Below are 24,543 nucleotides of genomic sequence, written 5' to 3' on the forward strand. Positions count from 1 at the left end.
TTCTCCAAGGGTCAGGCTTCTGAGCAGAGGTTTGCTAAATCTCGCTCATGAGGACCTCAGGGGAAAACACCAGACACCCACTTTTTGAAGCAGGAAGAAGGGAGAACACCAAGACTGATCTCAGCTCAGCCTGAGGCATCAGCCCAGCATGGTGGGTATAGGATTGGGTGGATCTGGGCGCTGCAGGAAGTGGGGAGTATGGCCCTCTATGTGGCTTGGGGGGTTGTGGTCGGCATGGAGCCTTTCCTGGAGAAGGTGGAAGGGGAGGGCCAGCCCTCTGGCTTAGCGACGTTGCTGGGGAGGGCCGGACAGGAGGCTGACAGTGAAACCCTGGTCTCCAGTGTTTGTAGAAAGGACCATCTGAACCAGACAGGGAACAGAGATTGCCCCAAGACAGCTTTCTGATTTGGAAGCCAACATCTGGGTATCTTCAAACACAGGAACCAGGTAGATAATTTGCATAATTCCCCCCCAGAGCCAAACATTTCCATCTTCTGGTTCTGAGTGGTGCCTCCCTGGGACACTGGAGCACTGTGTGCTGGGCCCAGGCCAAGGCCCCCTCCCCTGGGGCCGACCTCGAGCCTCTCGGGCACCAGCCACATCTGTGTGCCAGGCACCACAACCACCTCATGGCCAGTAGCCCTGTGCGGCAGGCTGTGAAAAAGCCTGTGTGTCAGAAGCAGCTCTGGGACTCAAGGAGCCAAGAGCAGATGGCGCACAGAGTGTCCTCCCATCTTGGGTAAGGAGGTGTCTTCTTTCTAGCTGGAAACAAGAGCGAGGCTCGTACTGGAGCCCGAGGACGACTCTCAGCCCTGTTAATTCCAGCAGCTTTTAGCGCCGTGGCCACACAGAGGGGCCCGTGGAGGAAAAGGCTCAAGGAGATGGATGCAGAACCGACCTTCAGGTGGGATCCTAAGTGCGTCCAACCTGTGGGGCTCCACAGGTCTCCCTGTCAGCCCTCGCCATCCAGGCTGCCAAACCAGAGACCTGCTCTGCCTCCACCCCACTTAGAGCCCTCGGCGGGAGGACAGGTCATCCCACAACCAGTGGGGACCGAATGGCTAGTGATGAGGGTCCCCCCTTCTCTCCCCCAGCTGCAGGGAAGGAACCCTCTGGGATCTCAGATGGGGATGCCCTGGCCCTGGTGGCCCTTCCGTACCTTTTGTGATAAATGCACAGGCAGGGCAGCCTGGCTATCGTGTCCCCCTGAAGCAACTCCTCCAGGCAGATCACACACTCACCCGCGTCTTTCGTCAGCACGTCATCTGCAAAGGGGGCACGGAGGAGAGTGGGAGAGCGTCAGTCACCAGCAGACAGGTGGCACAAAGCCGGCACAGGTCTAGGAACTTGGTTGGGACTGCCTGGGTCACCTGAAGTGGGCAAGGCTGTGTGGGCGACACAGGAGACCAAGGGTACCCTGACCTGAGACAAGACATGCACACCGCACATCAATTATCTGAAGACAGAGTGGGATGAATTACCAAAGAAGCGGCCAGGGGATGGAGGGTGAAATGGGCTCGGGAGGGGACAGGCCTGTAGCAGAGGCCAGCTGCCTCCCTGAGCAGACCGTCCCCAAATCATACACGCGGCCCAGGTGCACGGAGTTCTGGTTTGGCAAAGCACGGTGATGGGGCGCGAGGCCGGAACTCCAGCGGCTGCTCGGGCGAGCATGTGCGCAATAGCCAACAGGTGGGAACACCCCCGGTGCCCCCAGCCGAGAACTGGATTAACAAACGGGATCTCTCCCTACAACGGAGTGTCACTCAGCCGTGGGAAAGGGGCGGAGCGCCGATGCGGGGCTGCAGTGTGGATGGACCTGGAGAACATCAGGCGAAGTGAAGGAAGCCAGACACAAAAAGTCACCTATCCGACGACTCCTTTCTGTGAAATGCACAGCATAGGCCAATCTGGACAAGAAGTAGGCCCGGGGCTGGGGGCAGGAGGGATGGGCGGGGGGGGGGGGGGGGGAGGACTGTTTTATGGGTAAGGGGTTTTCTTCTTCCCCTTTTCCGGTGGTAAGAACACTTAGGAGATCCACCCTCTTGACAGATTTTTAAGTGTGCAGAACAGTATCACCAGCTGCAGGCAGAACGCTGGGCGCCAGGTCTCCAGAACTTACTCTTCTGGCATGACTGAAACTCTACACCCCTCGAATGGCAACTCCCCATTTCCCCATCCCCTCGGCCCCTGGTGACCACCATTCTACCCTCTGGCTCTTTGCGATGGACTCTATTTTAGATAAAAGTACAGTCATGGGGGGTTTTCTTTTGAAAATTTTAACTAGACAGAGATGGTGGTAACACAGCATTGGGAAGATCCTAAATGCTACTATGACTCAATTTAAAAAAGAAGAAAAAAAAGGTCCCCCACAAAAAAAGGAATGGAAGGAAGCTACTGTACACCACAGGCCCCTTGCACAGCCACAGCCGGAAAAGCCTGAGAAAAATAGGCGGAGCACCGTGGTTGGGGAAGCAGCCCCTTATTAAATTTCTATAACATTCTGGTGCTGGCAACTCCGTAAAGAAGCCACGGTCTCAGGATTGAAGTCATAGTCTCACAGGGAAGGCGGACAAGAAAACGGAAATGAACAGCACACCAATTTCTAGGAAGCCTTATGATGCATACAAGTCCAGGTATGAGGGTATGGCTGATGCCCTGTCAGGGTGGGGACTGTTCAGGGAAGGACATTTCAGGCAAAGGGAACAGTATCTGTGCACTGGGAACAGCAGGAAGTTTGCTATGGCGCGTGCAGAGAGCCGTGGGGCCACAGTGGGGCAGGGGGGTGAGACCGACACCCCCAGGACGAACTCGTGTTCTGCTGTGGTGCCCGGGCTTCATCTGGTTCACTGCGAGGCTCTGGAGGTGCATCCCGATCGCAGCTGGTCTCTGCTGACTACCGCAGAATGGGCTGGCAGAGCTCAGAGACGGGAAGCTCGCTCTGGACGCCGATCCAGCAGCGCTGGAGGGAAGGACTCAGGGCCTGCACTAGCCATGAGGGCAAGGAGGGAGGGATGGCACGCGCTGACCAGGGCAGCTGGGCAAGCGGCAGTACTCGTCACTAGGATAGGGGACCCGGGAAGAGGAGGACAGGCAGAAGTGAGTTCAGAGTTGGGTGGGAGGTGCTGACCAGGCGTCTCCACTGGGACACGCTAATGGAAACTTCCAGGAGTCCACTGGAGTCTGGATCTGGGGTTGAGAAGAGAGACGAGGGTGATGGGTGTAGATGTGGGATAGAGATTCACTGAAATCCAAGAGGGCAAAAGACAGAACACAAGGTTAACTCTAACATCTGAAAGGCAAGTGCAAGGGGTGAAGGAAGCCAAGGTTACTCAGAAGTTCCCAAACCACAGGAGAAATACCAAGAGGGTGGAGTTATGGATGTGAAGAAAGGCGAGCTGGAAGCAGGATCAGTCCCTCACTTGTCCTCGAGCACTGCCAGTGATGCCTACTGGATTGTGTGTGTGTTCAACCGAGCCTCACAACTTCATGAGCGACGGGGCATATGTGCTGGTCCCATTTTGCCAAGGAGGATACTGAAGCCAGAGAAGTCAAGCACCTTGCCTAAGTTGGGGGTTTGCGAGTGGTAGTGCAGGGCCTGGAACCCTTCACATGGTGCCCCCTCCCTTGCTGTTTCTGGGTGCTCTCTGATTACTCTGGTGGGAAGGGAAACATCTGGGGCCCAGAAAAACGAGGATTCTTCATGGCCTAGAGGGCCAAAGTGCCTCAAAGCTCCCCACCATGAACCCTGAGGAAAAAGCCTAAGATAGGACCAATTCAGGACTGACGTCCCTGTGCACAGAAGTCACTCTCAGCTGCCTGACCGCAACCACCTGGGGTCATTTCCTGCCATCAGGCTAACCCACAGGCCCACCCGAAAGGTGACAAGAACAGAAAAAGCAGATGGCACGCCATCAGTCTGCCCTTGGAGTGTCACCTCAGACTCCAAATGTGGCACGTGGTGGATCCGTAAAAGGGCGCGATGCCATTTCCTAAAGCACCGGATGCCCTCCATATTGAAATGTATGTGTGCATCTGTATGTTCATGTAAGCACAGAAAACATCTGGGAGGATCTACACTTCAATGGTGGAGGAAAGGAGGACTAGAAGCAAAATGTTTTTATGTATTTTTAAATTTATTTGCCCGTGCATTACCTTTAGAATTAAAAACCCCAAGAAGGAAGTGTACTGGTGTTTTCATGTGGCTCTGAAATGCATCGATAGGTGGATTTGGTGGACAGAGCTGTGTGACTGAGCAGGTGCAGGAAAACGCAGACTCTGGATGGTGGGGATTTGGGTGCTCACGGTAAAACACTCAAACTTTGCTGTATGTCTGACGCTTTCATAATAAAACCCTGGAGGAAAGATCCCCAAAAAAGATGGGAGGAGAAAACCGGTCTGGCTTTGAGAAGGCAGAGCCATCCTGTAGACATTCCTGGGCGATGACTTCTGCCCTCTCTGCCTCAGGCATCTCATTGGTAAAGTGAGTTTGGGCCCTGGCTCCTGTTCATGGACCCCTCCCCACACTTACGGATGAGCTCCTATCCTTGCAGTGCAGTAAGGTTACAGATCCAAGTCAGTGTCCCCTGCATTCCCCCCTCCCCCACTGACTGGCACCCCAGCAGGGAGGCTGAGGGGCAGGTTAGAATTCCCTGGGTCCCAAACAGCTTCCTGTTCCTTTTTTTAACCAAGGACTCAGGCTTGAGCACAAGAAGGTCAGATGCATTTTCTTCCGAACAATCAATTACCAGCACACAACACTTCGCGAAGCACGTGCCTCACCAGGCAGCCTGGGGCTGCAGCCTGGGCGGCAAGAAACTGCGGGCTGCCCCACCCGGCTGGGGAGCACATTTCCCTGGGGCCTGGAGTGGCGAGGATAGGGAGGAGCGAGGGGCTGGGAACCTGACAGTGTGGGGAGGCCAGCGGTATCCACACCCAGCGCGGTGCCCAGGGAGCGGCATTCTTCCCAGAGCGGAAAGCGGGAGCTACACAGATCCGGCCCCAGGCCTGAGTGGGCTGAGTAAAACTTCCTGTCCCAATCCCTGGAGCTCTGCAATCAGCAGCCCCCAGATGTCCCTGGGAGCTCAGCAGGCGGGTGGAAATGGCTGAAACTGATGCCCGGCTACCAACTGGTTCCTGTGGGATTTCCAAGGCATTTCCATACTCGTCCTGCAGGAGGCTGCTGCCCGCTGTCGGCGACCCTGGGCCTGGCACAAATTGAGGCCACCTGGTAGATGGACACAAATGTCCCTTGGTATCCCCAGGTACCCATGGGAGGGGGCCTTAACCGATGCCGGTTGAGGAGAACACAGAAACAAAGCTGTGCTTTCTGCCTTTTTCTTACTGGCTCCTAACCACCACCACCACCCGGCCTGGCCCCGCCCAAGCTTCCTGATGCCCTGTGCAAAGCCAAGGTCACTGCCCAAGGGGGAGTTCAGAAGTGTTTGGTCTGGCTGGGGGTGGTGCTAAATGATGCCAATGCCTATCCCTCCAACTAGACCAGGGAGCCAAACCAGAGGCAAAACTCTCCGGCGCCACAGCGGGAGGGGTGATGCTGGGGTGGGGCGGGGGTGGGGCAGGGGTGGGAGGTGACTGCATACTTCTGCTCCCTCCCTGAGATATAGGGGGAGCACTCTAACAGCTGCTTTTGTCAAAGAAAGATCTAGGAGGAGGAGAGAAAGGAGGCTTCACTTTTTTGGGGCGAGCTATATACAAGGACGTCACAGAAACATCTCAGTGAATGTGAAAGACCTTTCAGGGGAGGTCTCTGGATCAGCTCATGTAGCTGGTAAGTGGCCATGGCTCCCAAGACGAGGTCCTTCCACTTGGCCACCTTACCTCCTTTCCTTAAAGGACCAGGTGACAGGGTCTCTTCCCTGGAAGAGGAAAGCTGGAAAACACCACCCATCCCAGTCTCAGATCTTTCTCTTCTTGTGGAACTACTGTGCACGTGCGGCCCAAGAAGGGTGCAGGAGCCTAGACCGAGGGAGCCGCACTCTGGCCCCCTAGTGCCGCTGTGAGGCTGAGCTGCCCCGTGGGGAGCCCCGGCTCCCACATTCCCCAGGGGACCCCCAGAGCTGCTGGTGTCATGGAGCGGGCAGGAAGGCCCAGACAGCTACAGATCCATTTCTGCCGACACCAGCACCCTGGGGGGAAGGCTGAAGTTGGTGCAGCTCGGAGCCGGCAGCTGAGAGCAGGACCAGACATAATGCATTGCCCCTGGTGCCCAACGGCAGTCGAGGCCCTGGTGGGAAGGAAGGCAGGAGCCGGAGGGAGAACCCCAAGCAAATGACACAGATCCCGGCCCCACCTCCTGGCCTCATTGCCGACTCTGGGGCAGTAGAACCTGGTCCTGCAGCCTCCTCAGCAGATGCAGAGCTGCCGGGCCGTCTCCTGGGGGTTCAGGAGGGGCGTGCCATCAACGCCAGGTCTCACCAGCTCCCTTCTTGGGAAATCTCCAGGAGCAGGGGTAACGGAGCGCAGAGACTTCCCCTACCAGCGGTGGCATCCCCTGCCCAACACCCCAGATTGTGGGGCGTGTTCCAATTGTTTTGGCGGGTTGGCTGCAATGACGGAAGCCCAGAGGGGTCAGCCAATAAAGTTCAGGCCTGGAGGGCTTCATCTTTACTGAGGCTCCCCACGGCGACACCACTCAGTCCCTTCTCTTGTAGCCACCTGATTCTGGTGTCCCCGCTGTGGCCAGCCTCTGTGGGTCTCCTGCCCGCTGACTCCTCACTCACGCTGCAGCCCTCTGGTCAGCAGCCGCCGGAGCTCCCTCCAGCCCTCCCTCCTGGAGGAGGGGTCCCAGGGCAGACACCTCTGAGTCTGGCACTGCTATAGCATCTAACAATAGCCCCTGGCAGGGCCCCACTGGGTTGGGCACACTCCTCGGCCAGGACGTGGTTCCTCCAGGCTTAAGAAAAGGCAGGTCCGTCCCAACCACAGGGTCTCAGCAGGAATGCAGGCCAAATAGGTACCATTTACACAAGTCTGCTGGCTCCGGGTAAACTAGCGGAGGTATTCCTGCTTTTCGGGGGGGGGGGGGGGGTCAGATTCCCTTTCCTTTAAAGAAACTTTGTGTGACATGCAGCATTTTCAGAGCCCTGAAGTTGGGGGCAATGACTTTAGGCAGAGAGGAGGAGAGAAGGTTGTTAGGACCTAAGAAGCAGGGCATGGGTCAGGACTCCAGAAGAGAGCTGAGCATCTCCTGAAGCCGTTTTGATAGCCACCAAGTTCTCCTCAATACTGCTGGCAAAGAAACCCAAAACACTCCAGAATCTACCGGGAACACGGACCCCTGGCTGGTCTTGGAATCAAGGCCCCCTAAACTTTCCATGGACAGCTGGCCATCTATCATGCCCCGCCACGGTATTAGGACTCTCTTCTGTTCACAACAAAATCAGGTCCTCCAGCCCATCTCAAGGCTCATTCTGCAGGCTGAGCAATGTGAAGGTCAAAACTGGACTGCATATTCTTGAGGGCGAGCTCTCTGGTCTCAGAACTACAAACAGATGTTGGAAAGGGAGAGAAACTAAAGGCCCATTCAAGCTCACTGCATTTACCCACAAAAGTGGGACCCACCAACTCCTCCCTCATCTCCTAGGGGTCCTGAGTTCAGAGCCGCTGTGGAGGAGAAGGAAGGATGGAACATTCAGTGCTCTGGGGTCAAGCACCCTCCCTGCACCCTCAGCCTGGGGTGGCTACTCACAAGCCTTGCGAGCCAGGTGCTTGCCTTGGGAGTTCCAGTTCCTGCTCTTCACATTTCTCTTGAGCACTGGGTGGACCAGTTAAACTAGTCTTGCCTTTCCTAAGTTGGTTTTTTTTTTTTTTTAAATCTGGCAGGCCGCTACTGGAGGCTTTCCAACCCACAGCTCAGGCCAACCCTCATAATAAGAAAAATACTACTTTCTATCTGCCTCATTTAGGAGGTTTCTACTTTTTTTCCTTTGGCGGTTAACTAAATTTCATCTTATATAACCACTGTAAATTTTCTAGAAATTTCCCCAATTAGCGCCAGCAATTACAGAAAATGTGTGTATATGTGTGTGTAGATGAGAAATCTCCAGGGGAGTGACCACGAGTTCTGGTGAATCTTCATAAGAAAATAGCACTTCGCTCTCTATCCACTAAGAAAGACCCATCTTGCCCACTTTCCAGAAGATTCTGGGAGCTCCACACTTTACAGATTCTTTAAGTCTCCTCACATTTCTTTTACATAGAAAAGATAAAGTGAAGGTGGGGAGGATGGGATGATGAGGAATCATGAGTAAAGTATGTTATTGGCAAAACCAAAAAAACACCCAGAGGTCCTGACTTGGGGGGCCTATGGCCCCTGAAAGCCCTGTCCTTTCCGTGAATTAGAACAGGCCCTAGACCAGCTCTGGAGACTTCCACTCCACATATACACCCCAGGTGGCAAACGCCTTCTCTTATCTGGAAGGGTCAGACGTCTTCAGTGAACACAGAGCCTGGCTCCTGGGAGCCCAGCCATGAAGGCGTAAGTGTCCAGAGAGAGAGGCCAGCCATCATTTCTGAAGCATCTTCATGGCCTTAAGTCAAATCCCACCAACAAGACCGGCTGCAACATGCCTCTCCCTTGCCTCTGCCGGGAAGGACTGGCTTTTGCAAAAGATGACCTTGAGTTTAAAGCCTCTAGTTTACAAACACACACACACACACACATACCCTGAAGAGGTGGCTTTCAATGAGAGGAGGAGGGGAAAATGGGGCCAGAATGGGAGAAGCTGCAGTTCTGTCTCAGGCTGGTTGGCCAACTTTCTCTTCCTCTAAGGGGACTCTGACTCTGAGTGTGACTTCTGTGGGCGGCCACGCTGGCTCTCCCGTGGAAGTGAAGGGGACGGGCAGAGGAGGCCCTGCCCTGTGGCTGTGGGCACGGAGGAGAGCTCCGGGCAGCACCCGGCACGTACAGGCCCTCACCTTCCCTGTTCTCCGAATGGGGCGTGCGGGTACCTCTCACTCAGGTGGCCCAAGAGCACTCCGTCCTCCACAGCTGCCCTTGCAGAGTTCTCCCTGATGATGTCAAGAGCCCAGTCCTCTCGGGTGGAGCCCACTCTGAGGCTGCTTTGTGTTCTTATGACAGCGAGGCAGTGTCTACACAGAGCTCTCCCCAGCCACCCACAGGACAAAAAGCGGTCTTCATGAGGGCTGTGCACATGTGGAGAATAAGTGAACACAGTTTCTGAGGCCACGGTTGGGGAGGGCTGTGGGCCACGGGAGAAGACTCGTGTCCCTCCATGGTCCCAGGCAGAGACGAGGAGCAGCAAGAACAAAGTGGAGCTGGCGCATCCTTTAAGGAACGTACGCTGACGAGTCTGACAGGAAGCCCAGAGCTCACATGACGATGTTTCAGAAAAGCGGGAGCAGCAGTGTCCAGGGACAGGGAGCGGCTGTCCACAGGGTAGAAGAGGGGCTTCCTGGGCACCAGGTGGGAAATAAAGCGGAAGGAACGCTGGGGGCGGGGGCAGGGCCACAACTTGCCCTGCAGCCGGTGCTCCAACCCAAGCAAACAGGACCAGACTGAGTGTAGCCCTGCCCACACGCATGCAGAATCAGCTGAGCAAGTAAGTAAGAGATAAGGGACTAGCAGGGTGTGTTTTTAGGAGAAGGAGTAGATCAGATTTGTCAGATGTACTTTGCAGGAACAATCTGGAATCATCAGGCCTCCCTAGGCTAATGCTGTGTGGAGGCAGGAGTGCATCTGGGTCTGAGGAGGCAGGAGGCCAAGGACAGCTCTGGAAGGAGAGTCTACCCGGGGAAACTTTCATCGTCAGGATGGGGCTCAAGTGATCCCAGGCTCACTTCCTAGCCAGTCCACAGACTGAGAAACCACAGAATTCGTCCCAGCACTGCTATGACTTCAACCCCAGAAGGCAGCCTAGTGATGGGGTTGGGACATGCCCCCTCAGACCCAGTGCCTGTTCTTGTAGAAGATGCATTCCTCCAGTGAACATGGTCTGAAGACCAGATTAAGCACGTTAACAGTGGAAGACCAGAGAGCTGCGGGCAGCCCACGGCGCCCAGCACTGAAGAGACCTCAGTCCACTCTGGAAAATGACGAGAGGAGACCCACAGATGGGCGCACATCTTTGAGGTGACTGTCTCGATCAAAGCCAGCTCTAACTTCCTGAGCACTGACCGTGTGCCAGGCTCTGTATTGAAGGGTTTGAGGTGTAAGTGTCTTACATTATTCTGACAGAAATCCTAAGAGCCAGGTTACTAACAGTCCCGTTTCACGGACCAGAACACCAAGGCTCTGCTAAGCTGAGCAGCTTGTCTAAGACTGTATGGTAAGTGATGGAGGCGGACTTTGAATTCAGATCTTTCCCCACAGCATACCAGGCAGATGTCGACACTTCCTTCGTCCACAGAGGTGCCGTGTTTCACGGGATGGCCTGGCCTGGTAATTCTACCCCTAGTGCACTCCCTGCTCAGCTCTGAGGCAGCCTCCAAGGTAGGAAGCAGTGTGGCCTTGGTGGACTGACTAGGTGGCAGGTCAGCATTTTTAGTCCCTGAAGGGTGTCCAGTTACCGAACTTGTTCTGCTATGCACACCAGCGGCACCGACGCCCCCTCCCCCGAGGAGGTGGCATTCCCCCCAGGCCCTCCACTGGCAGCTGTGTAAATGGGCAAAGGCCTAACTGAGCAACCCGAGAAACTGGCCAGTGCTGTGGGCCTGACCGCTGGCCGGGCCTTCCTTCCTGTTCTACTCTGCTTCCTCCCCAGCTGCTGGACCAAGACCCCCGGAACAGCTGATTCCTCGACACCGTGCAGGCATTCCTGCCGGAACGCGGGGCGCCAATGCTGCCCAGAGCCACGTGAACTTGGGAAGACCCTCACTCGGAGGTTCCCCCGGCCAAACCCTTACCGTTGTAGGAGAGGCGAGGTTTGCTCAGACACATTATAAAGTGCATTTCCATCTCATCAGAAGCCACAGACTTGGAACAAATGGGGCACTTGAAACCTGAAAGAGAGGAAAACAGTATGAAATGCTTCCTCCAAACCAAGCACACCCACAACCAACACAGAGGCCCTTAGATAGCTATGGCCATGTGGGGTCAGAGTCAACGTGGAGAATTCCAATCCAGATACACCCTAGACCTGATCTTTCCTTCATTAATTCTGTTATTTTATCACAGCCTCCTACCTCCCACTGGCCCGCCAGGGCTGTCCCTGCCACAGGCCTCTCGGTGAAGCTTATCAGAAGGCACGGGCAGCTGGTCTGAGTTTTATTTTCCTTTAGACCCTTTCCCAAGGGGGTCTAGTGGGCAGCAGGGATAGGCAGGAATGCAATCAAGGCAAACAAATCATCAGTCTTTGAGTAACAAAGCATTTAATACCCTTCCTCCTCACAGCCCTCAAACCACTTGGCTGGGCCACCTGTGGCAGGAAGCCTGACAGCGGTCAGGTCAGCACCTCCATCCCTCCCCCGGCCTCCCGGAACCAGGTAGCACCTCCATCCCTCACCCAGGGCACCTGGCCTCCCTGTGGCTCAGGCAGCTGTCCTCTGAGAGTGCGGAGCAGCAGGGTGGCCGTCCGGAGCACTCCCAGATGCCACGCGCGCCTTGGCCGTATGCCACGAAGAGTAACAGCTGTTGCACAATGCCTGGCGAACACAGGGTGGGGTGACCCTGCTGTTCCACTACCAGGGGAGTCTGGACTGCTTGTACATCTGAGCAGTTTCATCAGAACTGTACGCCTACTGGAGATTTCCACTGAGAATCTTCTGAGCTGAACTCCATTAAGCAAACCCAGTCCCCTGACTTATTTATAAACAACTTTTTAAAGGTAAACGATTTCCAATTTCCCCCATTTTATTTTTACTGAAATTATTTTCAAATGATCAACTCTGTTCCATTCTACCAAAAGGATCTAATATCACTGGAAAGTTATTACTTATTTGTCCACATCTAATTTCACACGTTGCAGCTTCTCCCTTTTGTGACTGTAATTCTTACCCACCCAGCCTGGATTTCCTAGGTCCAGTACAGCACATCTAAATCTTGTTGTGAAAATTTGACTCTCCCGGTAACTTTTCAGTCTAAGTGTTCCACGCACAGTTTCACTGGATGCTGGTAATACCTGTCGGCAACACTTCCTATGACACAGACAAAAGCCGGAGGGCTCGTATTGACTGTTCGCTGCTCCCGGACGGAGGAGGACGTCAGACCTTTCTTCCCAGGGCCTTGCTCATTCTGTATGGAAAGCCCTGGACTTGGACAGCTGTGGGTGCAGAGACAGGAAGCAAGCCAGCTCCTGTGTTCCCATGTAGGGCACAAGCACTTTGCTTAAAGTCTTCTCCAAACCCTTCTCTTTTCAGTGACAATGAACTACAGGACCAGACAGAAAATCCAGGGTCTGGTTAACTATGGACAAAGTGGACCTCAGACTCCGTGGCACAGTCCCCATTTCCCCGACCCCTTTCCTCAAAAATCATGAGCATCCTGTGTCTCAGCTAAAAAGTCTTGCAAGTGCTATCGATCCAAGGATTCTGGCCAAGCTTGGAGCAAGGGCTGTACTTTCTGATCTCTGGGTGGTTATGAATCCATTAATAACAAAACCAGAAGACTGAAAAGAAACATGGTAGGGGGAGGGTCCATCCCCAGTTTTCTGGCAAAACCCGATCTCAGATGTGCCAGGCTGATCTTTTCTAACCCAGTTTAGAAATCTACAGACACAGTGAGACACACGTGGTGGACAGGTGAGTAATGAACTTGAATCTTGTACAACGAGGATGTCTCCATATCCACCCTAGGTCCCTCTGAAGCCTTGGTTCTGCCCTCATGCTCAGGCCCTGCAGATAAGCCAATATTAAGGAATATTTTCTTTAGAGATTCCTTCACCGTTTTTTTCTGACTCAAAAGACCAAGGTTTTATGTTACCTTAAATGACTACAGGACATTTCTAGTTTAAAAACTTGTTATGTTAGCACCCTGTCTGCAGGCTGAGGGCTCAGAGCTGAGGGCATGCCAGGGAGGACACGCTCTGGACTAGCTCCTCCGACACCGGGCCCCAATACAGTCGCTGGGAGGTGCTGAAGTGAACTGTTAATACTGATAAAAGGCCTTACGCTTCACATTACTCACTTTCCTGATAACCTAGAACAGATTCGTGGTTATCACTATAATAGCATCAATCACCCCTGCATCCCAACATGACTCCTTGAATGCAGGACAGGGAGTCAAGTTATAGCTAAGGTACTGGGAAGTAGGCCACCCAACGAGAAGGTCTACAAGGAAATGTCATTGGACATTTATGTCCTACAAAAAACAAACCAAGGTGAGATTCCCAGGTTTAGGCCAGTGCCCTCATTGTAAAGAGAAAGAGGCCTTGAAGAAGACTCAGGCTCAAACTCTTGAGGGGGTGGGGCTGAGACTGGTCGGATTTCTTAGCTGGCCATCTCAAGTCCTTTCTAATGGGAAGGAGGAGCCGACTACACTTGTGATATTGTGATTTACAATAAGAACTATGTATTTGGTCTTCGTCCTGTTCCTGGCACAGAGTTCCTAACACCCTGGGAATTTCCTAACATAATAAGACCAGTAGTATTTGGTCTTTTGTCACTGGATAGCTCCAGAGCCATAGGGTGAAAGGAATGTCTTGTTACTCATAAGAGTCCCTTTCAACCACACCAAAATTTATGTTAATGAGGTCACTTTGGGAAAGTTCCTTGGTAAACTAAGGATGGGGGCTAGTTGCAAGGGGAACCAACCAGCTGATTAGAGGGTCCGAACTTTTGGTCCTACCCCTCAACCTCTGGGGAGGGGTGGGGGCTAGAGATGGAGTTCAATCACCAATGGCCACTGATTTCATCAATAATGCCTATGTAATAAAGTCTCCATAAAAACCCCAGAGGATGGGGCTCAGAGAGCTTCCAGGGCAGTGAACACATGAAAATTCAGGGAGGGTGGCGCCCCACGACAGGGCACAGGGGCTCCATGCCCTGTCCCCATACCTTGCCCTCTGCATCTCTTCCATCTGGCTGTTCCTGAGTTATATCCTTATATAATAAATTGGTAATCAAGTAAGTAAAATGTTTCCCTGAGTCCTGTGAGGTGCTCTAGCAAATTAAACGAACCCGAGAAGGGGGTCATGGGAACGTCTGATTAAGAGCCAGTCAGGCAGAAGTGAAGGTGACAACCTGTACTTGTGATTGGGGTCTGAAGTGGGGGGCAGTCGTGGGGGACGGAGCCCTTAACCTGTGCGGTCTGATGCTATCTCCGAGTAGACAGTGTTGAAATTGGGTTAACTGCTTGGTGGTGCTGGGAAAACACTTCAGAACAGGGTTTTAAGAAGAGGTGGGCTGGGAAACATTACACCAGGAGAGGAAGCACCATTGTGGTAGGAAGAGACCTACATTTTAGCGAAAGCAGGGTTAGTGCCACTTGCATGACCTTCCTCTGGAATGGGGGGCGGGGTTAAGGATCAAAAAATAATTCAGGGTCTATTACGTGAGTGGGAAATGACAAGATGACCTGCTTTCCAGCTTCAAGATGTGGTTAAGTAATCTACACTCCCCGGACCTCTGTTTTCTCATCGGAAAAAAAGAAGACTTTGCCTCTCTCTTGCAAGGATCAGATGAGGTAAGAAACCTGAAAGCGCCCAATGAAGAAGCTAATCAAATGTATCATCAAGCCTGGCAGCCCTGAACGAGGAGGAAGGAAGAGGAGGGCTGGGGAAGGATTTGGGGGGGCCGGGAGGTGGGGGGTGGTGGAGCAGCAGGGCACAGAGGCCACAGGTCACGCAAAGTGTGCCGGGTGGGGGAGGGGTGGCCATCTCTGCTTGTCCCATCTGTTTCCTCTGAACTTCTGGAGCACCGTGCATGGCACTTTCCATACTGCCCGTGTGGAATGAGGCTCCCTGTTCAGCCTCTTGCATGTGATGACAGACAACAGCTTGCGTGCATTGAGTCGTTACTGTAAGTGAGCAGCCAATGGGCCGTATGTGCCTGCATTTACGAGATTACGGAGTGGGTACTACTGTTAACTCTGTGTGTGCCCTGCTTGCCAAGCTGGGTGACAGGTGGGCTGGTCTAAGGAGGAGGCGACCTATGACAAAAGGAACATAAACACTACACAGACGCTGGGTATTAGTACATAATAACTTCAAATCCTCCACACTGTCCCAGCAATTTCTTTGTGGGCCTGGATAATCTCATAAACGGAAACAATCGGGGAATTTTTTTTTTCTTGGGCACTGTGTTAACATGGAAGGACTGAGCTGTGCTTTCTACTTGGCACCGAGCCTGTAGCACTGGTTGTTAAGGTGCCGAGTTGGCAAATTACCTTTTAAATGGAAAATAAAGGACATGAGGTAAGAGGGCTGGAAAGACAAGGAGAGCTAAGGGGAAAAAACTAATGTCCCCACCTTCTTTCCTGAAAGGTCATCCGACATCAAGATGGATGCTAGCACTCTACTACCCCAATCTTTTCTTGCAAATGTCCAGTCACACGATTCAGCATCAATAGCCCTACGGAATGATAAATACTGTGATCTTTATGAGCTATCTGAAGGTGAAAATAGCTAGGAAATTTTGATACCATTTGGGAAAAAAGTTTAGGCCAAATTAAAATCAGCCCTGTGAACAAAGACAAAGGTTCCCAAAGTCACCCAGTGGACGAGACTGAGTCAAATTTCAGAAGAGCCCTTCATCAGCACTCAGGAAGCGTGTGCAAGACATGCTCTGCCTTCCTTCATGAGAGAGCTACCGGCGGAGCCTTTGGGACGGACTCTCCCTGCCTGCATCTGAGACCCACCGCACCCTGGGAGCTGGGAGGCGGGCAGCACGCGCGCTTTCCCTCTCCCTATCTTATCAGAGGCAGGGCCCTGCACGTGTTGGGGCTTTAATACGGGCCACTGACAGAGTGAAGGGCCGGCTAGCTCCGGCTTGCTGGCCAAGTCTGACAGTGGTTCCTCTCCCACCGGGCTGTGGCAGAAGCAAGGACGTTACAGGGTTCCTGGTCCTTCGCTGCCAACCTCTCAAAATGAGGAAGGGATGAATGACAGGGCACCAAGGGGAATCTGTCTGTAATGCCCTGATTCTGCCCCGGATGGGCTCTCCCAAGCAAACGCTGCTACAGGATTCCTCTACCCCAATCTAGAGGCGCCCTTCTAATGGGGACCTTACTTCTGCTCTTTCTCGTCATCAAAGCAGCTCAAAATTATACAGCCAGAACAGCCCACGGGAGTGTGATCAGCCAGAGACCAGCTGCTGCTTCCTGTCTTTCAACAGCGGATTGCGTAAATGGGGGAATCCTCAGCTGGGCTACAAACCAGAGCTCCGGGGAGAAGACAAACCCGCACTCGCCACCCAGTGCAGGGCCTTGACCCCTGTAACTGCAAGGTCAGGGTAAGCCCACCGGTAGGTGAACCAACAGAGACCCGGGAATGCACACACAGTCAGTACGGTAAGCATCTTCCTGCGCCCGGGTCCTTCCAGGACAGGGCAACTGCCTCAAGTTATGATCCTCCCAGGCCTCCACAACATTTATCTTGAGATGTAAATCAGTTTTTCTCATTTGCCAGAACTGCAACCTTCTCCTTTAAGACCTGATTTCTCGGGGCTGGACGTGTGCTCCGCATGTTGCCCCAGTTCCCTCCCTGACCCTCCCTCCTATGCTGATGCGCTATTTTAACGCTGCCCCAGTTCTGCCTGTCTCTGGGATCACCTAAAGGGAGAAGAATCTAAAGAAGCAACCAAGGAAAAGGAAGCCAGGCCACCCAGGCAGGACCTCCTGTCCCAGGGAAGAGGGGCTGATGTAGATTCCCCTCACCCAGGGGGGCTCAGAGAGCACCGCCCTCAACACCATGTCTCTACTGTTCAGTTCCTAGTTTCCAGCCTGGATCTTTCCCTCTCACATCCTGTGGTGCATGTCTGTGAAATGAGATTTGACTAAATGAACTTGGTAAAATGGGATTTTTTATAAAGATTTTATTTATTTGAGAGAGAGAGAGAGAGAAAGAACACGCGTAAGTAAGGGGAGCAGCAGAGAGTGAGGGAGAAGCAGACTTAATAATGCAGGGCTCGATCCCAGGACCCTGGGATCACGACCTGAGCCGAAGACAGAGGCTTAACCGACTGAGCCACCCGAGCACCCCTGCAAAATGGGATTTATTACAAAAGAAAGATCAAGGGGTAACTAGGGACTTTCTTTGACATTTCTATACTGCCGGAGATGAGTCCCAAGAGCAGAGGCTGTGGATATCCCATTCTTCACACATACTTTCCCGCCCAACCCCTGAGAAATAACTGGAAACCAATGCACAATTTATGAGTTGTTAAGGCACCCTTGCCTAGAGAACATTCTGGACTAGGAAAAGGCCCAGCAGTTCTGACTTGCTTCTTTCAACACCTCTCTTCTGGACTCAGCTTCAGCAGTTCCATTCCAGGGACTGAGGCTCACCTGTTGCCTCAGGAGCCAAGAAAATTCTCGTAAGTGGGTATTAGGAGACAGCCACACTGACACCTAAAATCAGTTTAAAGTGTGTGTGTGTGTGTGTGTGTGTTTATTTTAACATGTCTGTTGTGATGGTTAACTCTATGTGTCAACTTGGCTGGGTCATGGGGTACCCAAATATTTCGTTAAACGTTATTTCTAGGTGTGTTTGTGAGGGTGTTCCTCAATGAAATTTAACATTTGAACTGGTAGACTAAATAAAGCAGATTGCCTTCCCCAATGTTGGTGGGCATTGTCCAATCCACTGGAAATGCTGGACAGAATAAAAGATGGAGAAAAAGAGGTTTTGAGCTGTCTGCCTCACTGATCTGGGGCACTGGTCTTCTGTCGTCAGACCAGGACGTACAGTATTGGTTCTCCTGGTTCTCAGGCCTTCAGACTCAAACTGGAACCAACTCCAGAAGGCGTTCCTGGATCTTGAGCTTGCAGATGACAGATCATGGAATTTCTTAGTTTCCATAACTGCATGAGCCAATTCCTTACAATAAATCACTTTCTCTTTCCCTCTCTCCTTCCCCCACCCCCCCACCACTGGCTCTGTTTCTCTGGAGAGCCCCAATACATCTATTTATTAAATTGCCAAACAATAAAGTTTAAAAGACTGGCAACATCAAATGTTGGCGAGGATGTAGGGCAACTGGAACTCTCAGGCATTGTTGGCAGGAGCCATTTTGGGAAACGGTCTGGTAGTTCTTTATAAAACAAAACATATACCTGGCCTGACCTAAGCAACTCCTCATTTACGTAATTACCCAAAAGAAATGAAGACCTATGTCTACAAATAGATGTTTGTAAGAATTTTCATCACAGCTTTAGTCATAACAAGCAAAAACTGGAAATAACTCAACTGTCCATCAAAGGAACGGGTACATTAACTGCGGCATGACAGAATACAATGCAACACTACTCAGCAATAAAAAGCAATGACTACTGATACATGCAACCACATGGATGCATATTAAAAACATGCTGAGGAAGGACAAAAAGGAGCACACATTATGATTCCAAATGTATGAAGCTTTACAACAGGGAAAACTCTGTAGTGGAAAAAATCAGAACAGTGCCCGTCTCTAGCAGTTAAGAGTTGGGGCAGAAATGAACTGAAAAGGGGATGAGAGACCTTTTGGGGGTGATGAAATGTCTATATCATGAAGAGGGTTTGGGTTACACATATGCATATACATGTCAAAATTCAGTGAATGTACACTTAAGATTTGGGATTTCATTGTTTGTAAATTTTACCTTAACCAGAAAAAAAACTAAGCAAATATTGAACTGTAGTTAATGATATACATGCTGAAGCATTTGGAGCAACGTGTACTGACGTGTGCATTGAAAAGAGATGCATCAAAAAATGATGCATAAGTCAAATTTCTTTCCACTTTCCTGTACGTTTGAAATTTTTATCATAAATCACCAAAAAAAGTATCAAGCAGTGAGGGGGCTGTGTGTGTGTGCATGCACACACTAATTTAGCTACAGTGGTCAGGGAAGGCCCCTCTGATGGGGATACAGGTGCCAGAGAACTTGGTGTGTTAGGACAGTGAGGGTCAAGTTCACAAGCACAGTAAGTACCAGGGGTGACAGGTGACAGTGGGGACATGCTCTCTTACAAATTTCAATTATAAATTGCAAGATTTTATAGTTTCAGGTCTTGTACTAAAGTCTTTAATCCACTTTGAGTTGATTTTTGTGTATGGTGTTAAGATAGGGACCCAGTTTCATTCTTTTGCATGTGGATAACCAATTTTCCTAACGCTACTGAACAGACTATCCTTTCCCCATTGTGTAGTCTCAGTGCCTTTGTAAAAAATTAATTGACCGTATATGCATGGGTTTATTTTTGGCCTCTATTCTGTTCCACTGGTCTATGCATCTGTTTTTATGCCAATACCATACTGTTTTGATTACAATAGCTTACTAACATAGCTTGAAATCAGGAAGTGTGATACCTCCAGCTTTATCCTTCTTTCTCAAGATTGCTTTGGCTATTCAGGATCTTTTGTGGTTCCATACACATTTTAGGATTGTTTTTCCTATTTTTGTGAAAAATCCTACTAGAATTTTGATATGGATTGTACTGAATGTGTAGATCACATTTTAACAGTATAAATTCTTCCAATCCATGAATATGGAATATCTTTATTTGTGTCTTCTTCAATTTCTTTCATCAATGTCTTATAGCTTTCAGTGTACAAATCTTTCACCTCCTTGGTTAAATTTATTCCTAAGTATTTGTTTTTGTTGCTACTGTAAATGGAATAGTTTTCTTTCTTTCTTTTTTTTTTTTTAAAGAGTTTATTTATTTATATGACAGAGGGAGAGAGACAGCAAGAGAGGGAACACAAGCAGGGGGAGTGTGAAAGGGAGAAGCAGGCTTCCCGCTGAGCAGGGAGCCCGATTTGGGGCTCAATCCCAGGACCCTGCGATCATGACCTGAGCCGAAGGCAGACGCTTAATGACTGAGCCACCCAGGCGCCCCTGGAATAGTTTTCTTAATTTCTTTTTCAGATACGTCATTGACTACTGAATTTATTTATTAGGTAAAACAATTTTTTGGTGGAGGCTTTAGGGTTTTCTATACAATATTATGTCATCTGATACTTTGCTTTTTCATTTCCAATTTGGATGACTTTTATTTCTTTTTCTTGCCTAATTCCTCTGGCTAAGACTTCTAATACCATGTTGAATAAAAGTCTGAGTATAGGATCGTTGTTTTCCTTTTTTTCCTCAATGGTCTACAGATAAAATTCTACCATATTCTAGCTTTTTGGTGTTGCAAATAGAAAATTTGATTCTAGTGTGATTCTTTTTCCTTTGTAAATAATATATTCCTTCAGACTGAAAACTTGAAAGATTTTTCCTTTCATCCTTAAGAGTTCAGATATTTTACCAGGATATGCTTAGATGTTTCTTAGTTATTCCCCTAGTGGTAAGTCATGAGTGCCCTTGACCAAGTATTTCTAGTGTTCCTCCTTCTAGCTATACATTATGGTAGGATTGCACTTGCTTACTCCCTTTGTAGTTAAAGGTGAGGTTGTGATTTGCAATGGCTAGTGAAATGTGAGTAGAAGTAATGTATGCACTGCCAAGCAGACTTTAAGCATTAGCTCATGATTCACCACAGACCTGCACTGCTGCCTACCACCTCAGGTTCCTAAGTAACAATGAGCAGACCACCACTCCACACCGCCCAACCATGACCTGTACTGGATACTGCAGTGTGGGGGGAAAATGAATTTGTTGAGTTTAAACTACTGAGCTTGTGGGAGTATTTGTTATTTCATTCTCAATCTAGTTCTAGCCTGTCCTGACCAATACACTCTTCCTCTGCCTTCTTCTCCTTCTATTATTCCTATTACTTGTATGTCAAATGTCTTATATATTTTCCAGGTCTCTTATCTTCAATCTCCACCTTCATAACTTCTATGTCTTAGCATTTTCTCGGGAGCTCAGCCTTTCTAACTCCTGGGCCATGGCTTCCTGCCCCACTGCTTGGCTCAAAGAGGTAAATAGCTGGCATTGTAAGTCAAAAAGATGAGACATGCATTCCAGCCACTATTTTCCCAGAATCCTTTCTGTCTGGATATTCATATTCTGCTTTTTCAATATACATATTTCCTTGCATCAGCAACAATCCACATACTTATCATTTTCAATGTCTATGTATTCTATAGTGATAATATATTGTGCTTAGCTTTTTTCTTCTGTGGGTGTTGGGACTATAAAGATTCTCTCAGTAGTGATCTCCATTCTCTACTCCAAGCACAGTGTATTACAGCCCCAACATATTTTTGCTGTTTCTGGCTTCTAGGCTGACTGGTTTGGAGGAAAGAAAATCTTATCAGGAGTCTGAAGAACCAGGCTCTCCCTAGCACTAGCCAGGTGTCCTTCTGTAAGCAACTTAGAAATATTTCTATAGTGCCCAGTATTGTTCTAAAGCCCAACCAAAGATAGATGCGCAAGTGTTCTGTGCAGAGAAAGAGACATGTGGAATGTGGGGTGGCCATTTTACGAGGCTGCACTCAGTATAGCTCAAATATACTGAGGCAAACTGTTAGATCTCCCTATTTCATTTCTTCGCCTGTTCTTCAGGCAAAGCAAAAAAAATGAGCTGACCCTACATATTTTGTGGACCCTAAGATGCCATCAATTTAAAGAGACACCATTAAAAACGTTCAAGAGTGGAAAAAAAAAACCCTGCCAATTATAACTTTAAGATGTGATTCTATGATACATCCTGATTTTTGAGTGGTTAAATTGTGAAATATATGTGCCTTAGAATCAGTGAATATATGAGAAATACATATATGGATATTTAAAGAAATATATAGACCAAACCCCACCATATACCCAATACATTTATTTATTCCTGTTCATTTACTGCAAATGAGAACAGGCTCAATGAAGATATCTACAGAGGGAACAAAGATCTGCAGGGTGTGCACATGGATAGGTGCCTGATGACATCAAACCCACCCTGCTGCTACAGCAACTCTAGGCAGGCGGAGCCCTATGGCAGCATTCCAGCCAAGTGAAGAAGAGGAAAGGCATTTGCCAGAACAGGAGCTATGACTACTAATCAGTTCTGTTTCCTTTGACATTATAACTCATTTCTTCCAGAGAGAGGCCCTAGAAGGACTGTTGAGGAGGGGGTATGGGGAGAGGGGGAGGTGGGGACATGATGGTCTGATTACCGAAGACTGAGCAAGTATGAATATGGAAAAGATAAAAGCCTCAGAGTGAGTGTGATCAAGTCCCCAACTAGTGGCCAGGGAAGATGAATGTCAAATATAATCCCTTGTCACCTGGCTAGCATGCTTAGGCAAGTTTAGGGCCATCCAATCATGATTCAAAAAGTGTACATATGGACTCCAGATGAACATTTGCCTTTTATTTTAGAGATGTCTTATTTGAAGGATAGACCATCTATTACAAAAATAATAGTATCTAAGGAATCAAGTTAGAATTTCTTTAAATTCTTAGATATTAGTGATCACCAAAAGCTAGGCAACGGGATAGACTGGTCTGGCCAGGAAATGCCAGTTATTTAGCTGAATACCATGCTTTCCTCTCAATGGCTGCCCCACCTTCATTCCAATCCCTAACACACCACACGCCTATGGCCCTTGGACCCAATACCCATAGCCACTGCTGAACGGGCTTTCCGGTGTTTGGGCAATGCCAGACAACACTCTTAGGAGTGGGCAGAAATCCTCAGCCTTTTCTTCATAGATTCAACAGCAAACAATGGGGCCCCGGAACACGTGACCTCAAAAAAGACAAAGGGAACAATAAAATCTGGTCTCTAGGCAAAAAAGGGCAGTTATCACCTGCAGAGGATTTGTGGACTGATTAGCACTAGAAGGGAGCCTCACTTCTTCCAATTCCAGAGGGGGACACTGTCTGAGTAGGACACCAGCCATGCAGGTCTAGCTTTATTCATGGCAGGTACCAGCAGCCAGGACTGTGCTTGGAACCACCCTGTTGCTGGCCTGTTTCTCCACTGCATATACTCTTTTTCAAATCCTGGGGTCTTGATTGATTTATTAAAAAAAAAAAAAAAAAAAAAATCGGGGCGCCTGGGTGGCTCAGTTGGTTAAGCATCTGCCTTCGGCTCAGGTCATGATCCCAGGGTCCTGGGATCGAGCCCCGCATCGGGCTCCCTGCTCGGCGGGAAGCCTGCTTCTCCCTCTCCCACTCCCCCTACTTGTGTTCCCTCTCTCCTGTCTCTCTCTCTCTCTCTGTCAGATAAATAAATAAAATCTAAAAAAAAAAGAAATCAACCTTTAATGAACTTTGCTTTTTTTAATGAAGTTTTTGGAGGTGGAATTAGAGGCAAAAAGGAGAGTTACAGAAAGGAAAGGACAAAGAAAGAAAGTTTCACACAAAATCTATATAGGATCAGTAGTTTATTTCTGAGTTCCTGAAGGCATTGTCTACCCCAGTGTCCATATGGCTGATAGGAATTTCACTGACAAGAAGGAAAATACTTGAACATATTACTATATCATGTTCAACCAGAATCTGACTCACCAGGCAAATGGACATGACACTCACATCTAAGTGACTGCTCATACTAAGAAACACCATTTGCCTGGCACTATTGATGTGGACAGCCCTGGCCTTCATGTCACTGGAGGTCTGCTGGAAAGCTCCTCGAGGCTCTCAGTGTAATCTCGGGATGCAGCCCACGTGCTGCTGTATTCACTTCCTAACAACTATCAGCTCCAGCTTGGGCCCTGGCACGCAGCAATACTGCAGGCTGAGCTTGGCTATTTGGCGGAATGAATGCCGGCTGGCTTCTTGCCTGGGTCTAGACCTGGCCCCTTCCCAGCAGGGCATCCTCTGCTCAGCTGTACCTCCAACACAGAAGTAGATGGAAGCAGGAACTCAGAGGACACAGTCCTGTAGGCCACAACTGTGCTTTGAAATGGAATCTAAAGAGGAAGAAGCCAGAAGAATAGAATGGGGTTGTTTTTGAAAGCCTAACAGCAGTAGAACAATCAATCTTATCAAAGGGAGCTCTAAGGGTAAGAGAAGGCCTTCATGCCTCAGTCCTTGCTTTTTTTGTCATCCACAGCTGTGAGTACCACAGAGGAGATGGAAAGACCCTAGAGAGTTAGGAGGTACTGACCAACCGATGAGTTAAAAAAGGATTCCCCAGAGACCCTCCAGACACAAAGCATGAGCTAGAAGGATCGTCAATTCTAAGCTCCCTAAAATAGTGTATGACCACTATCAAGACACATAAAGTGTGCTAATGTACTGGTTTTCTTCATCTCTGGTTCAGATTGCTTTCAGGCTGGTAGACAAAAATGGGAGACGGAGAGAGGCTAGCAAGAGGAAAGACACGCCAACATGGCAGCAGAACAAGGCAATAACTCACAAATCCTTATTCACAGTACTAGTTCCATGGTGAAGAAAGTCAGGGGTCTCCTAATGATAAGTAACCTGGCTGGCTGGCAAGCAAAAAACCTGTGATATGATGTAACATGTAAAATCAACTGTATGTCAGTGGATAAAATATTAAGCCAGTAAGCTGACCCTGTATTGTACCCCATACACGTTTA

At 49.8% G+C, this 24,543-nt stretch overlaps 1 protein-coding gene and 1 long non-coding RNA gene across 4 annotated transcripts in view; one reads left to right on the forward strand and one right to left on the reverse strand.

Moving 5' to 3' along the window:
- Positions 1–24,543, reverse strand: part of ZNRF1 (zinc and ring finger 1) — a 94,609-nt gene that overhangs the window by 2,436 nt on the left and 67,630 nt on the right. For all 3 annotated transcript variants that reach the window (XM_036088086.2, XM_036088089.2, XM_036088088.2), the window contains exons 2-3: positions 10,882–10,977; positions 1,160–1,265 (exon numbers count right to left, since the gene is read on the reverse strand). In XM_036088086.2, the coding sequence (XP_035943979.1) occupies positions 1,160–1,265; positions 10,882–10,977 (202 nt within the window). The remainder of the gene's footprint in view (positions 1–1,159; positions 1,266–10,881; positions 10,978–24,543) is intronic.
- On the forward strand, positions 692–4,180 carry LOC144380264 (uncharacterized). The gene is made up of 2 exons (XR_013444274.1): positions 692–904; positions 1,095–4,180. It is a non-coding gene; the product is annotated as an uncharacterized LOC144380264 (long non-coding RNA).

This window comes from Halichoerus grypus, chromosome 15 (genome assembly GCF_964656455.1).
Source record: "Halichoerus grypus chromosome 15, mHalGry1.hap1.1, whole genome shotgun sequence".
Classification (NCBI taxonomy): domain Eukaryota; kingdom Metazoa; phylum Chordata; class Mammalia; order Carnivora; family Phocidae; genus Halichoerus; species Halichoerus grypus.